This window comes from Eurypyga helias, unplaced genomic scaffold, assembly GCF_000690775.1.
Source record: "Eurypyga helias isolate BGI_N326 unplaced genomic scaffold, ASM69077v1 scaffold1423, whole genome shotgun sequence".
In the NCBI taxonomy this organism is placed as follows: Eukaryota; Metazoa; Chordata; class Aves; order Eurypygiformes; family Eurypygidae; genus Eurypyga; species Eurypyga helias.
Genome location: NW_010241720.1, coordinates 19,560 through 35,896, shown reverse-complemented (window position 1 = coordinate 35,896; position 16,337 = coordinate 19,560). Strand labels below are relative to the sequence as shown.

Sequence of the window (16,337 nt, the reverse complement as noted above, 5' to 3'; positions counted from 1 at the left end):
GGTTAGAGAGGATCACGTCCAGCAACGCCTGAGAAACCTGAAGGTTTCTAATATTCAAATATTGCTTAAGCAATATTCAAATATTGCTTAAATTTATTTTAAGGATAGAACCTCTTGGATTACTGGAGAATGAGTTTTCCAGAGGTTTCCAGAGGTTTCATTAGTTTTCTTAGTTTAAGCATCTGTGCTTGAAGAAAAGGCTTCAGCCATTTGACACTTGCTAAACCTTCATTTACCTTTCTGCTGTAAATCCTACATGTTTCACGCAATTAGCTGTAAATGAAGATACCTACAGGATGGAGCTGTAGGAACTAACGTACTAAAGCTACTGAGGAAGTGTGACAGATGGGAAGAGTCAATATAAGTCTCAACCCCAAGACACAGGAAATTCTAACAGCTCTGGAAGTCCAGCTCTTCAATTTCACGTTATTTCACATTAACTAAACATCTTGGTCGCCAATTTCACCTTCAAAACCAGGAATTTTTGAGGCTGACAAAATGCCTCCACATTCACTTACAAACAATATACATAGGAGAAAAAAAACATAGTGAGCAGATGAACAGTTGGAGCTGCTAATGTCTTAATCAGTCTCAGAAAAGAAAAAAAACCTAAATCTATGTAGCTCATTCAGCAATCTGAGAGAGAGTGCTGGGCAGGAGGTCTGCATCCTGGTGATCAACGTGATGGGCCAAGACTCTTCAAATCATTGGGAGAGAAGTGCTGGATGCCTCAAGGGCCTAAAGATAGCCTACGGGAAAAGGCTCTTTCTGTAGCTGTTGCACAAAGGAATCAGGCAGATAGAAGGGGCTGGTCAGGTGGTAACAACTGGAACAATGTGTTTTATTTCTCAGGTACAAGAGCTGGTGGCCTATTAACTCCAACAGGATGCCATCTTCCTGCTTTAAGATATTTGATATGACATATTAGTTCTTCCTCATCTTCCTTTCTCTAAGAATTTAACTTTTCATTTCAAATTCTTATATTGGGGATGCAAGGGTGGGTGTTAGTGGTAACTTGGTCATATAATGCAGTGCAGTGGAATGAAAAAAGTCATAAGGTAAGGGGAAACACAGAAGTCTATTTTCCATGGTTGTTCTTTAAACTGCCTGTGGACATGTGGTACTTCCGCTGGTTGGCCTTCTCTCCCCTGTTGTGCTAAATCGAAGCTTCATCCAAGTCCCTGCTCTTTTCAGAATGCAAAAGGAACACTTGTAACAGGCAGAAAATGTTACTGCTGGCACTGGATTATCAGTTCATCAGGAGAGAACTGTGCAACCAAAAATACTGCACAATACAAATGAAATAATGTTGTCCATCACCTGGGGGGAGGGGAATAAAAAAAAACAACCCTGGCATTTATCACTTGAGATCAGCAATAATTGGATGCAAAGCCTGGGGGAAGATACGAAAAATTGGAATACAGAAAAGAAAAGATGTGATAAAGCAAACAACACATTACTGAGGTAAGAAGCATGTCTGGACAGTAGCCCAATTTGCAAAGTTTGCCTAATACACAAAACCAAAACAGAAATAACGTACACAAACTATCTTGTATTTTGGCTTCTCAGATGAATTCTGAAGCACTCCAAACCTGTGCTTCTCACAGGGAGCTGTGAGAGGAGAATGGATTGAATTCCATTTGGATACCTAGAATATCTATTTACTTAATAAAAAAAATACAAGCTTTAGAATTACTAAACTGCCCCTTGAAATGTTTCCTAAGGCAGACAGAATAAGAAGCACCCTATAAAAATGCAACAAGTGTAAACTGGGATTCACAACTAAGCAATGGTGAGAATCTAGGAAGGCAAGAAAATAAGGCAGGCAATACTGACAATTGTGGTAATTTCTAGACTGCTGTTTTTTGTTCAGTTACAAACTTCTGATAGTTAAGGAACCTGTTAGGATCACAAAGTAGCCAAGTAAATTACAAATATTCCACAACCCTGTCCTCTTCACTCCCGATGACTTATTGGAGAAGCACTTCTTTTTGAAGCAAAGAGCAGAATGGCCACTGGCCATATACATAAGCATTCTTAACACAGAAAATGAAAACTGAGCATTTATGTCATTCTGTATCAACACACTTCCAGAAGGAAAAAAAGTAAAATTTAAAAGCAAAAATAGTCAACCTTGAAAATGCTTCATTAATCATTTTGAACTGTCACTTGGAAGATTTTCAACACATTACAGCTGAAATACTACTATACTTTACTATGATAAAATGGAATAAACTTTGCAAAGTATTCATGGAGTATCCAGAAAGCATGGTCCATATGGGAACATTTTAGCTGAAAAGGTCAGCTATGATGTAGGTTTTTAGTTTAACTTACATGGGACTCATGGCCACCAGGCGGTACCCACCTGACTATCAGGACCACTCTTAATTGAGAAACTTCTATTAATGTTGTCAAGACAGAATTTTATTTAATGGCTCAACCTTAAGATCTGATTTACTTTAAAATCAGTTAGACAAGATTTCGCTGGTTCCCATCTAAAGATGTAGGAAGTTTAAGTTTTTTTAAGAAAATATTACAAACCTACACACCTTTGTTTTGTATAAATATATTTGACATAGTTCACAGTTGTCACATGCACAGGTTATTCTAAGTGGACATATCTGACTCTGGCTTCCAGCTTTGCAGAACTCACTGCACAGACAAGTTTTCACTGGCCATGGTTACTACACCAGTGTTCCTTACATACAGGCGTACACACATCATCTCAGAGCAACCCCTTAGTCCTAACAGATGCCAGCATTTGAAACACTAACAGCTGCTTCTATTTTAAAATGTAATACTACTCCTTAGTTCAAGAACAAGCAGTCCACTGACCCTTCACAATGAAATTTAGCTAAAACAAAGCTCATTTCAATCTCCAGTCCAGCAGGATTACTCAAACCATCAGGTTGCATTTTCAGTATAAAGCCAACTCTGCCCTCCTGAAATACCCAGAAAAATCAGTATCATATAAAAGTAGTAAAGAAGAAAGTGCTCTAAGAACTTTCTTCCTGGAACTTGGACTCTCTAAAGCTATACCAGTCACACCCAGAGAAAAAGTAGTAGTAAAATCAAAGCTTTTCCTTACTTTTCTGTAAGTGGCAAAGACCTGCTCAAACTTCAAAGCAAATAAGTGAACAACAGAAATTGTTCATTAAGATTTAAGAATTCAGTATTCAGTTTATTCGCATGGCAAGATGACAAATTTTACACCCATCATAGAATCATATTAATAGACAACAGCTCTGTCTGAACTTAAAAGCTACGCACAAGTGATATGGTCATATAATTAAAAGCCAAAGCTGATATCCATTTCCTTCTAAATTTACTTTAAAACAGATTCTCTTTAGAAAAAATGGCTCTTGGAATTTCTCTACCTTTAATATTTACTAATGAGCATTTACAGAAAAAGAAAACCACCTCTGCTGACCCCAATATGTAAACATACTACATAAAAGTCACAAACCTTCAGAGATACACTTCAGGTATAGTGAAGCAGTAGTAAATAAATTAAGGATTTTAATAATTGTTCTGTTGAGGTTTAGATTTGCTTCCTGAATACAATGTTGTGTCCTACCTGAAAATTCAAATATCAGAGGCAGTATTTGAAAAAAACATCATGTCCTTCTATGTAAATCAAGATGGGTAATTTAACTACATTAACATCACATTTAATCTGCTACTCGTAGCTCAGAGCGCAGCAAATTGACAATAAGCCTAGCCAAATTCTGTTACATATTTCTAGACATACAGCAACAAATTATATAAAGTTCTGTATGCTACATAGGGTAAGGATAAGAAAGCTTTGTGTGGTTAAGTGGAAAATTCAGTAGAGTGAGCACACATGCAACCTTTCAAAGCACTGATTCTCAATTATTCATAAATATCCCAGAACAGTAAGCAGTTCTGGCCACAGGTCTCTTTCCTCTTTCTCCACAGCCCCACTGAACCCCCTCCATTTTTTAAGTACAAAATGTTTTAAGAGTGGAGGAGACACAAGTGTTTACTGATACAGACATTATGTATCTAATTAATATTTAGGGACTGTGCTCATGCTCCTAAAATGTCCTCAAATAGGATCACAGGATCTGTGGAAATTAGGATAGGAAATGCATAAATTAAAAACAAGACAAAATTAATTGAGAAAGTTAGTGTACATTGGTGATTTAGTTAGAATGATATAAATCTGATTATATTTCTAATAAATTATCAAAATATGTGTCTAGAATAGCAAAACCAGACTGACTGCCTGGGGAAGCTTTATTTGCCAGTAAAGGATGTATCTACCCCCAATCCTGCTAATCAGAAATCCCATATGATAGAGCAATTTTTTTTTTTTTTAGCCAAAGGATAAAGAAACAAAACCAAACGACTACACACACCGAAAGAAAACCCACCATCAGTCTAAAGAGCTAGTCATTAACCTTTCAAAATAGAGTGGACAAACACAGTGACTAATAAATACTTGGGTAAGTATGCAAGTAGCTTTCTATTTTCTGAGCTATCTATTGTGATATTTTATTTATAACCTGTAGTAAATATAATAAGATGCTTCTGCATAGAAGGGTCAGTCATTGAAAGGACAAGAAATGAAAGGAAGAAACAAGTTTCATTAGGACCAGTAAGCCAGATTCCATAATATAGGTATGTCTGTAACAGACAATAGACATTTTAAATCGATCAATAATTGAAATCAAGTGCCCCCAATTCTGCAAAAGCAGACTTCGACCAAGGAAGAAAGCCATTAACAGCAGAAAGGCAGCTTAACAGCAAGTGCTTATACATTAGTGTCGTCCAGCCTAATTGACTAACTAAGATTACAAAAAGCAGCTTTTATAGAGTAAGCATGTGTAAAGGAAATATGCGCAGATACAAATATTTTTTCTTTGGCATGAAGGCACAGAAGATTTATACTCGAAGAGAGGCAAATGAGTTAAATCAAGCTTCGGTATTTAAATGCTTACAATTCCTTTGTACTGCAGAACAGCTTTTGGAACACAGGGATAGAACGTCTAGCGTTTAAAATCCCCTAGAGAATCAGAAGTTCCAGCGTCAAGGAAAAGCAAAAACAATTTGAAAAAAAACCTCAACCGCTCATTTAATAATCACACAATTTTTCTACTGTTCACCTATCACTGTGTTTGAACTGAGTATGTATCATTTATCAAATCAGAGCAAGAACCTGCGAAGCTTTCTGGCTGCCTCTGGATTTAGTCAAAATGAATGCAAACAATCACGTGAGATTCAGCCAAGCAATGACGTTGAATTCTGCTCTGTCAGAAGACAGCATCTGTCAAAGCCCACATTTAAACTGCTGCCTGCTTGTGCAGCAGCTGAAGAACTACGGAATGGATTTTATAGACCAGAATCCTCGGTTAAAACAGCTCAAAACCATTTCTATTACTGCCTAGCAACAATGAAGGAAGGAAAAGAGGGAAATCCTATTACTGCAGGCAACTGAACCACTATGCACTAGTACTCCCTGCTAACATTACCATTAGAAATATGGATACTGAGGAGAAGAGAACACAGCACTGCATTGTCTGACAAGGGAAACACCAGATGTAAAAGCACCAATACATCGTCTGTGAACGCCAGGCAGTCCCGATCAGAACAGAAGCAAGAACTGCTGTCCTTTTGTTTGAAGGATGAACAAAAAGCCCCAAGACATGGACAACACTTATGAGCAAGGAAGGTAACACAGCACCGAGCAGACAGATGGACAGATTGGATACCATGAAAAGCAATCGCAGGAAGCAGACTGTTGGGGGATGTGCGCATGTTCAATAGCATCTTTTTTGCCGAAGTGATGGCGTGCCAAAACTATTTTCTGTGGGAATAATCCTCGCACCGTGAATGGCCTGATCAAGGAAGGTATGTCAAATCCTTGTGTGTGATATTCATTTGACTGTTACCTTTGCAGCCATTACAGATAGTGCTCGTTCCTAATTTGCAGAGCCCTGAGATAACATGTCTCTGAACAGAGAGAGAGAGAGAAAGAATTCTAGCAGGTTTTCCTCTCCCCCAGCACAATGTCACTACCTTACACTTTAGAAATGCATTGCTTCTAGTCTGCATAAGGTTGGCGTGGCTAGAGAGGAGGGATTAAAGGGATAACGTTGTTACTCTAATGATTGCCTTTAATGGAGAAATTAAAAACCTCAAACCCCCCCAAGTATAGAAAAAACAGTTAGAAATCCTCTCAAACTAGGTCAGAATTAATACCTATCTGAAGTAATCTTAAAGCACTGGTAAAATGGCCATGATGTGACACATTGAGAGCAGTGAACCATCAAAACAGACCATGCAGTCAAATTACATTATCTTAGAAGTACCTTCAGACCTTTTAACACTTGCTTTTTTCCCCCCAAAACGCAAGCGAAATGTCATCAGGCTAGTATCAGCCAAGCATAAACTGGGGGCGTGCAAAAGATTGGACATGATTTAAACCATCAGCAGTGCAATCAGGCAGTACATTGTACAAGTAACATCAGGCTCCCCTGACATTCCAAAAGAAAACCTTCAAACACCATACAATAAAAATGGTGAGCACGTAATTTATCTCATCCCATCATTACAATTTCTGTTTAATATGAAAACACTGACTGTTTAACTTTGATTGTAAAATGACATTCCATCTACTTACCATTCATTTCTGTTTATTGTTGAAATTTAAATACTTCATCACTAGTGGCAAACAAACAAAATAAATATTTGCAATACAAAACTAAGACCTAAATCTATAGCAATTTAATATACCACAGAAAAAAAGTGCTTATCTGCCGAATCTACCAATAAGCACATATAAATGATTATATGTCAATATAAATGTGCTTTCCTTGCCCAAGGCAATGTCAACATGCAATAAAACGACAACAACTGAAAAGAGTTCACATACCTAAGGATGCAGCATAAAACAGTCATTGGTTTCAGATCACTTAAGACCTTTAGAAGGTATAGCCACTTTGCAGAACTTTTAAAACAAAAAATTCTACCTTCAGGCAATAATCCTGGAGAAGCATGCCTAGCTAGGGGTGTGCCTTTCATATCTGATATTTGGAAACCTGCACATCAAACCTCAGTCCAAGCTTGTTTTGTGCAAGAGATTAATGGAGTTTGTAATGTGAGGCCTAATATTCAACTGCTGCTGCTGTTTACCAGAATACCAACTTGGGCTGCCTTTTGAACTCTTCCCTCTAATTAAAGAGTTTGCCCACACAGCTAATCAAAATATGAAAACCGAGGACGTGTGAATAGGAAGTCAAATGCTTCAATCTGCAAAGCTGTAATTATAGGCAGAACTGAAAGTACAAGGAACCAAAACACCAGCAGAGCAGACCACAAATAAAAATTCAAGAGGCATTCACAGTTTATACATTTGGCATTTGGTAATTCATCAGTGACTGCACAGTCAAGTGCCAAAAATGAAATGGAAATATTGTAAATCCTATCTCCAAAATGCAGAGCTACATGCAACAACACACTTCCAAAGGACAAGGTGATTGTAGAGAGACTTTTTGCTATCTTTGGGTTTTCTTACCTACTGCCAATGATTGGTGCCTGTTCATAAGCCTTCTGTGAAATCAAATTTTAAATATTTGGGCAAAAGCAGTAATGCGCTAACCCTAATTAAAAAGCAAGAGAAAACCATATTTTATGATACTATCTGATGGTAGTTTTCATATATATCAATAGCTGCTTGCATTATTTTTAAACAATGCATCCTAGCATCTAGTGGTTTTTTTAAAAGAGCGATTGCTATTGCTGTATTTCAAATCTTAATACCCAGTGTTTATTTTGAAATGGTTTACACCTGAATTACAAATTAAATGAGAAAAAAGTTATTTGTTTTTTTCAGTCAATAGTTTTATGAAGCTGAGAAAGAGATGTGGGTCCTTCCCCTATCAATACAATGCCTTTTATAAGGACAAACAGAGATTGAAGGTTTTCTATGAAACTTCCACCTTGAAAAATCAATCACCTTAAAAAGTCAAGGAAATACATAAGTGAGAAATGACTCTCTTTAAATTTCTTATGAATCTAGTTCCATCCCTCATCGTAATACTTATTTTAATGTGCACAATGTGAGCACGCAGTTCAAGCCATTACAAGTGCCTTTCCTGGGACACTTTCTCAGTGCATGATGGAAAGACAGCACTTGAAAACAGTTTTCAGTTCACAGAAATATTTACCTAACTCAAGATTCTCACTTTCGCCCACTGCTACATGAAAGCACTGCACAACAAAACACTACATCAATTAAAAATTAAACACAGATTAATAGTGCAGATTTGCTTATGTATTTGCACCTAATGACTGCAGATTTACAAGTGGAACAATTCAGTGTAGCAAAATCAATCTGAATTATAGCTGCTGCTCCACATTGGTGAAATTCTGGTTTCAGTCTTCCTAAACTGCATGGGTATACAATGGATTGATAATTAATCAAATATTCTCACTGTTGCCCTTCCAACAATTTCTCTGAGATCTAGGGTACCCTTTGAAGTGACATGTCTGCTTATGCAGAGATACTCTTCCCAAATAGCTGATTTCATTTAAAACTCACTGCACACTGCAGAGAAACTAAAAATTAGTAGTTTTGAGGGCAGGCTTTTATTTTCTAAGCATGCAAAAGCAGGTGCAAGTGGTCAGATAAGCCTAAGTCTTCTACATTTGGGGCTTATTTTCTTTTATGTAAGGATAATGTCTGAGTTCAAGCAGCAAAAAAGAATAGTATGGAATTTCAGGTTAATTTTCAAGCTACATCCTTTAGACACACATGTTCCAGCTGGAGACTGGAAAATTTTTAGAAGTGTAGCTCAGAGTCTGGTAAGTGGCACCAGTCCCAAGAAGCTTTTTGTAATTCTTTTTTTTTTTTTTTTTTAAGTCAGAAATACTTTCAGTGAGCTTGAGAACAAAATTAATGAATGCTGTGCGACAGCACATCAACAGGAAAGAATTTAAGAGACCACTAGGTAAACATTTTGCTATTTCAGAAAGAGAATTAAGGAGCAGTGCTGCCTTTTTAGAAAGCACAGGTAAAATCCCCACTGCTTTGCTCCTCCTGGTGGAGATTAGCAGGAGAGACAATTCCCACTCTGGGCAACCCTGCTTCCCCCTTGCTCCCAAATATTGTGAATGAGGCATCTTCTACATACACATTACTTTGTTGATATATAACGTTACATGGAGTAATTAAAATAAAGCTCACTTATACATACTCTCCCTACCCTTTTGAAATACTAATTTTTCCCTATATGAACCAGGCAGATTGAATGTTGTCACACATACAATTTAATGTTCTATTATTCAACTGTCATCTCATTTTAAATTATTTCCTTAAAATGTAAAACCCTGTAATTTCCCATATAACATCTCTATTATTTTTTTAAATGCAGAAACTAAAGCAAATATTAAAAAGATAGCAAATCAATTAATAAATTACACATATATATTAGATACAGCATTTTTATGGAGTCTTGTTCAGCTGTCATCCTTTTTCCTATACAAAACCCTAGGGCACAGAAATAAATTAGAGAAAATTGAAAATCACAAACAAATTGCTACTGTGCAGTGAAAGGTTCATTTACAAGATGATGTGATCAGCTGTTAATATGCAGCATCATGAAGCTGCCATATTGACTCTGCTCGAGTATGAAAAAAAATCTAAGAGAAAATGCAGTTTTTCTACAGTTACAGCTGCTGTTAACAGTACTTGAAATTTCTGTATGACATCAAAAATATAGCAGTTACATATAAATTTATAGAGAAAATAAAAAACACCACCCAAAACCAAAAACCAGCACAAACACCCAACAAAATCAAGTTCATCAGATAGTTTGCCAAAAATTTAGCGTTGTGAAATTTTACTTCCAGTTCATATGAACATTCCCCTAAGATCTCTGTCTACTAAAAATCAACAGCTAAATTTTACATCAACTGTATATGGGCCTGGCACAACAGCCAGGTGTTCCATTCGGTATTTTCCTTCAACGTGCAGCAGAAGGCAAAAGGTGCCTGAAAAGTGACTGAAAACATTATCCTGCGTTACCATCTGAGGGCTGTGCAGTGAGGTTACTGGACCCTGAAAATTAATTTTGACAGGTGCATCTTCTCATTGACTTTCTGAACACAGTCAGGGCCAGTGGAAACATGCCAAGCAGTGTACTGTGACTAACACAACTCTGCCATAACCAACCTTGCACCGTCTGTCCCACCACCCATACATGACCATTTTACAGAAAAGGTTTTTAAACTGTGAGCCATACTAGCCTCTGCATGTCAAATCAATTTTAATTAATGCCAACAAAGCTTCCATCTGTTATCACGGCCTTTTCATGCAGTCCTTCTCAAACACTGTAGAAGGATTTCACAGGCAGTATACATGAAGTTATTTACGTGTACTTCACGCTTTTTCCTCTTAACATGATCAATTAATTTCTTTTTCATTTTATCTTTCATACCCAGGATGTTTGGCAGAACTTTTACCATGAAAAAGCATTTTTAAAAGCTAACAAATCAAGTCAACTTTAATCATAAACTAAGGTTGGCTTTTATCATAAAAATCAAATCTTATTTATATTAACATGGGCTGTTTTTTAAAAAAACTGAACATTTTATGTTTACATCTGCTTTCTCATTGTAACCTTTTATATTATGAGCGTGTAAAACTAATTATTTCTGATTTTCTTTTTCTAAATCTTTGTAGAGTGAGCCATTTGCAGACAATTACTCAACATGAACAAAAGAAAATGAATACTAAAGAATAGCAGTGGATTCAAAAAAGATCAAGAAAGCATTTTGCTTGGCCATTGTCTCATATCCCATCACTGGATTCTTAAAACATGCTTCAGTGGAGAAGACGACACTGCTGCTTTGCAAAAATGACCTGGAATACCAAAAGGTCTCTGTTTCGCACCCATCTTATTGGCTTGGTCTCTCTCGTATTTCTTTTTGCTATGTTTCTGTTCTTTAATCATCACGACTGGCTGCCAGGCAGGGCTGGATTCAAAGAAAATCCCATGGCTTACACTATACGAGGATTTAGATCTACAAAAAGCGAGACAAACCACAGCTCCCTAAGGAACGTGTGGAAAGACACCGTACCTCAGACGCTCAGGCCTCAAACGGTCACCAACTCCAACAACACAGATCTGTCACTGCAGGAAGTAACTGGTTTGGAAAATACACTCAGTGCCAATGGAAGTATTTACAAAGAGAAAGGTACCGGGCATTCAACTTCTTATCATTTCAAATACATCATCAATGAGCCTGAGAAATGCCAGGAGAAGACCCCTTTTCTAATATTGCTCATAGCAGCAGAGCCAGGCCAGGTGGAAGCTAGACAAGCTATTCGACAAACCTGGGGTAATGAAAGCCTGACACCTGGCATCCCAATTGTCCGTATTTTTTTGCTGGGGTTAAGCATCAAGATAAATGGATACCTCCAGCGTACCATACTAGAGGAAAGCAGACAGTACCACGACATCATTCAACAAGAGTACTTAGACACCTACTATAATTTAACCATTAAAACGCTGATGGGAATGAACTGGGTTGCATCTTACTGTCCACGTGTTCCCTATGTTATGAAAACTGACAGCGATATGTTTGTCAATACTGAGTATTTAGTACACAAGCTTCTGAAACCAGAACTTGCTCCAAGGCACAAATATTTTACAGGTTATTTAATGAGGGGTTATGCACCTAATAGGAACAAGGATAGTAAATGGTATATGCCACCTGATCTGTATCCAAGTGAACGTTATCCTGTTTTCTGCTCTGGAACTGGTTATGTTTTTTCTGGAGATCTAGCAGAAAAAATATTTAAAGTCTCCTTAAGCATCAGACGTTTACATTTAGAGGATGTTTACGTGGGGATCTGTCTCGCCAAACTGCGAATTGACCCTAAGCCTCCACCCAATGAGTTTGTCTTCAATCACTGGCGAGTTTCTTACTCCAGCTGTAAATATAGCCACCTAATTACCTCCCATCAGTTCCAGCCTAGTGAACTGATCAAATACTGGAACCACTTACAACAAAATAAGCACAATGCCTGCGCCAATGCAGCAAAAGAAAAAGCAGGCAGGTATCGCCATCACAAACTGCACTAGAAGGATAATGCTCCCTCTGTCAAACGTACTCCAGGTGCAATTTGTAAATACCGCTGAATGCATGTACAGTGAAAATGGATGAGCTTACTGGGACAGCCTTCAGTTGATCCCCATCACACAGTGGAGTCTGAAAACGAATTTAAGTTACAAAAGGTATAGTTCTTGATAAAACTAATATTCTGAACCTATAACCAAAAGGTTTGCCCAGCAAATTTGAGGAAAAAAAAGAGAAGATGGTATATTAGGATTTCATGTTAATGTGCAATAATAAGCATGAACACTTCGGTCGTAAAACTGCTGATTTGTGTGCCAATAAAATATAATTGAGCGTATTTTCCACACTAAAATTTTATTTTAAAAAATGCATTCATAGCTCTAATTCTCTTTCATGTAATGATTTCTTGTTACCTAGAATTGTTATAAAATGACAAACTAAGGAAATGCACAAAGGGCAGATCAGTTTTACCTTCAGATACCACATAAAAATTATTATGCCCTTATTTAATGTACAATGTCACTAATTTACTAATTTGTAAGACACTACCAATGAACTCTAAAACACTAAAAGTACTGCCTTAAAGTAGGTCCAGTCTGGTTAGAAAAGAGGGATAAATTAAATAGAATTTTTCAAGACTGACACTTTGTATATCACCTTTGGAAATACAAGCAGTGTTCTAGATTGAACTGTAGGTTCAATTAGATTCTCCTCAAAGAGCTGCCTAAAAGTTAGTTCATTCTCTAGAAGTCATAGGGCGAGCTCCTAAAATCTGGTGTCTAGTAACAATCAGCTCTGCATCTTTACACAAATTCATTGAATCTGCTGTTCATTTCCTTAGAGAACTTCAAGGTAAACTCAAAGGCTGATCAGAAATGCAAAATGGAATTCGAAGACTTTCACTATAGCCTCAAAAATGTTCCATTTTGTGGAAAGAAGGGGAAAACCAACCAAATCTTTGTTGATTTTCCTCTCTCCAGCCTGCTGCCCTCCCCGCACACACACACCCTCCCCCACCTTTCTCCCCACCCTCAAAAACAAAAAAGACAGAGAGGTCAGTGATGTGGTCTGCAAGAGAAAATTAGGCCACACACCTTAATTTACAGATGGAGAAGACCAGGTGACAATAAGACTGAGTGTTCCGGACAGCGATATAGACAAGAACAAAATCCAAGAAATTTTATATATTAAAGCCACAACACAAACCACTGCTAATAAATTGTGAGAAGTAGGTTAAATCTATTTACAGGTTTCCAGTTTTCTAACAACCAGAACTTTTAAAGCTTATTTTCCAATGGAGTTACAGCACAGTTGTATCAGATTCAGGTTATTACCTTTTGTCACAACGCCATGGTAAACAATACCCACCTCTGATTTAGCAGCAAATGATGGAACTGTGATTAGTTTTCTGTTTGACTGGCACTTTTAATTGGATAGAATACAAATATTTTATGTACTTTTATTATTTAATAAAATTGATTATATTTATGGTCTTCAGACTTCACTTTTTATGAGAAAGTTGATCAGAAAGAAATAAATTTCTAGCTTTAGCATTACTTGACTTTTCTAGTGTTCCCTAGTTTTCATACCATGCACAATACAGAGCTCACATCAGGTGTTGTTTTTCTTTATAATGAAATGACAAATCATACTACTGAGTAGTCTCAGCAGACCTGAGGCTGTCTGTATGCAGGAACTTACACACATGAACAGACTGCATTGCACTGGACTAGTCTCTTAAGAAATTCTAGGAACTCTTACTGAAGATTGGTATGGGAATATGCTCATCACCATTTTTTTTTTTGTGATCCTCCATTAAATTTTGTCATCTGCTCTATTTGAGGTATGATAAATATACATTTATGCATTTCCAAGGTACCTCAAATAGTAAAAATGTTCATTTCTGGGGAAAGTAAATGTGTGTAAAAATACTAACATTCTGCAGAAGAGAGTTCTCCAACTAGACTGAAAGCGCATCCACTTAGTTCTGGTGATGACTATTGACGTTCATGCAACAGAGATGCAAGCTGTATTAGAAAAAGCCTTTGGGGGTGTTATTCCAAAACCATTTGTACTTTTCTTCACCTTCAATCTGCCTGCTTCCTTCCAAGCTAAGACAGACCACAGCTAATATCCCAGCTGAAAGCCACCTGGCTTAAGTTAACTATATGCAAGATTTAAACAATAGTACAAGTTGTAGAGAAACAAAGTGATTGTTAAAAGCCAGCTGCTACTCAAGGGTATTTGGTTCTGGAAGATGTACGATCCCATAAGTGGCCTCTCCCAGAGTAATGCTGGCCAAGCACACAATCCATCCTTTTGGAGAGGACCTAAACACTGTTCCCTGCCTTCAGCACTTTCAAGCTAGACTGTCATGTACTCTACTTGGATTTTACCAGCTCTGGCTAATCTAAAATGTTGGCTTCTGGGTACAGTCCAAGAGGTTAATAACTAAACCTTCAATAGTTTGGCACTTGAATCAAAGTTTGGCAGGCAAACAACCTCCTGGGTACTCCACTCTGGAGCTCATGCATGATGCCAATCTGCCCAAGCTTGGCAGAAATACGGTACGATGCCTATGAGTTCAGTACATCAAACTTCTCACTAATTAAAACACTAGTGAGGAGTATAAGCTGTTAAATAAAAAGCCATTTTAAAGCCATGTTAAGGGACTAACATAAAATTCAAAAATTTGCAATAATGTTTAGGTACAAGCTGAACTACCCTATAAGCATATCTGAAGCATTATCAAGACAGCCAAAGGCGCCTTAAATTGTTTGTATCCAAGGACTGTTTTCTTGCGCAGTTTGTTACAAAGCTTTCAGACGCAGGAGGTTCAGCTTGTATTATGAAATATGCAATCACGGAATGAAATATCTACACTCTGTTCTCTGAATGGTTTTAGTATTTTCTAGCTTGCGTTAAAGCTATTTGCTCACTCTACTAGAATATAAAACTAGTTAATTTTAAAAATAGTGCAGTTATTATTTATATCATTAAAATCTGACATGTTCTCTCACTTCCTTTTCCCATAAAGCAAGAAAAAAGGCATTTTCATTAGCAATAGCTTGCATCTAAAAGTCCAACATGTCTGCAATGCAGGAAAAAAACCCCATAGAGCTAGTTTACTCATTGGAGTTACAGAAGTTTGTATAATATTTGCTTTAAATGTTTTTCCTAAGACGAAGAACTTATAGGGAAAAAATGCAGCGTCATCAGTACCATCATTATGGCAAAGAAAAATCATAGAAAAATGAAGCATGGTAACATTATCAGAAATTGGAATTCTAAGAATTTTTTCTCTATTTAACTTTCAACTGAATAAATATTTACATATTGATACTAGATAACCAAAATTAAGTGACACACACAAAAAAATAATTAAAAAAAACAGGTATCCACCAACACCTTTCACATCCGCAATTATATCAGTGATACAGCTTATTTGCAGATCACACATCAATAGATTTGTACTCAAAAAAACCCAACCTTACAACTACAGATTTTGGAATAATGTAACTGATCCTATCCCCAGTCATTGACAGAATTTTCATGGGTAAAGTTCATGATCTGGCCCAATCTGAAAAAAATTACAGGAAAGATACTTCCAAACCTCAGTAGTTGCTCAGGGGAAGTATTCTGTGTCCATTAAGACCTCTACATAAATTTTATAAATTATTCTTATGTCCTATAGATTTAAAATTATACAATGGAAATGATCTTGAAAAGATGAGAGAGACTGGCTTTCAGGTTAAGCTTACAAGTGTAGTAATTTTAACTTTGCTTTTCTTTGCAATGTAGTAATATAAAATGTGTCAGTCCATATTTGCAAAATTTTTTCAGAATATATTATCATGTTAAGACACATGTCTTAAAAGTCATTGCTAAATCTCACATTGGAGGGAAGCATCTAGAAGCCATTACTCCGGACTGCCCCCATGTCTCTAGTTATTTTTCTGATACATTAACACAATCCCCAATCATACCTCAAACTAAAATACCTACATAATCCTACAGTGCAAGAAAATCTTATCTCTCGAATGAATACTCATTGCAACACGTGAAAGCTTCCTAGGAGATTAAAGGAAGAGGGAAGATACAGCAGTTGCTATTTCTTACATTTGTGCTATTAGCACGAACTGTTGCTTGTAACTGATGTGCAAAAGCATCTGCAGTTTTTTTAGGTATCTTTCAATTTTTATAACTCATTTCTCAATCCTTATTTTATG

At 36.9% G+C, this 16,337-nt stretch overlaps 2 protein-coding genes across 2 annotated transcripts in view; one reads left to right on the top strand and one right to left on the bottom strand.

Moving 5' to 3' along the window:
- Positions 1–16,337, bottom strand: part of CDC73 (cell division cycle 73) — a gene marked incomplete at its 5' end in the record, with an annotated part of 71,132 nt that overhangs the window by 35,959 nt on the left and 18,836 nt on the right. The window lies entirely within an intron of this gene.
- On the top strand, positions 5,647–12,254 carry B3GALT2 (UDP-Gal:betaGlcNAc beta 1,3-galactosyltransferase, polypeptide 2). The gene is made up of 2 exons (XM_010148830.1): positions 5,647–5,874; positions 10,711–12,254. The coding sequence occupies exon 2, from the start codon at positions 10,845–10,847 to the stop codon at positions 12,111–12,113; it is 1,269 nt and encodes a 422-aa protein (XP_010147132.1). The 5' UTR covers positions 5,647–5,874; positions 10,711–10,844; the 3' UTR covers positions 12,114–12,254.

What these genes read in the sequence shown, in the direction of transcription:
- B3GALT2 (XM_010148830.1), top strand. Translation starts at nt 10,845, where the DNA reads ATGCTTCAGTGGAGAAGACGACACTGCTGCTTTGCAAAAATGACCTGG.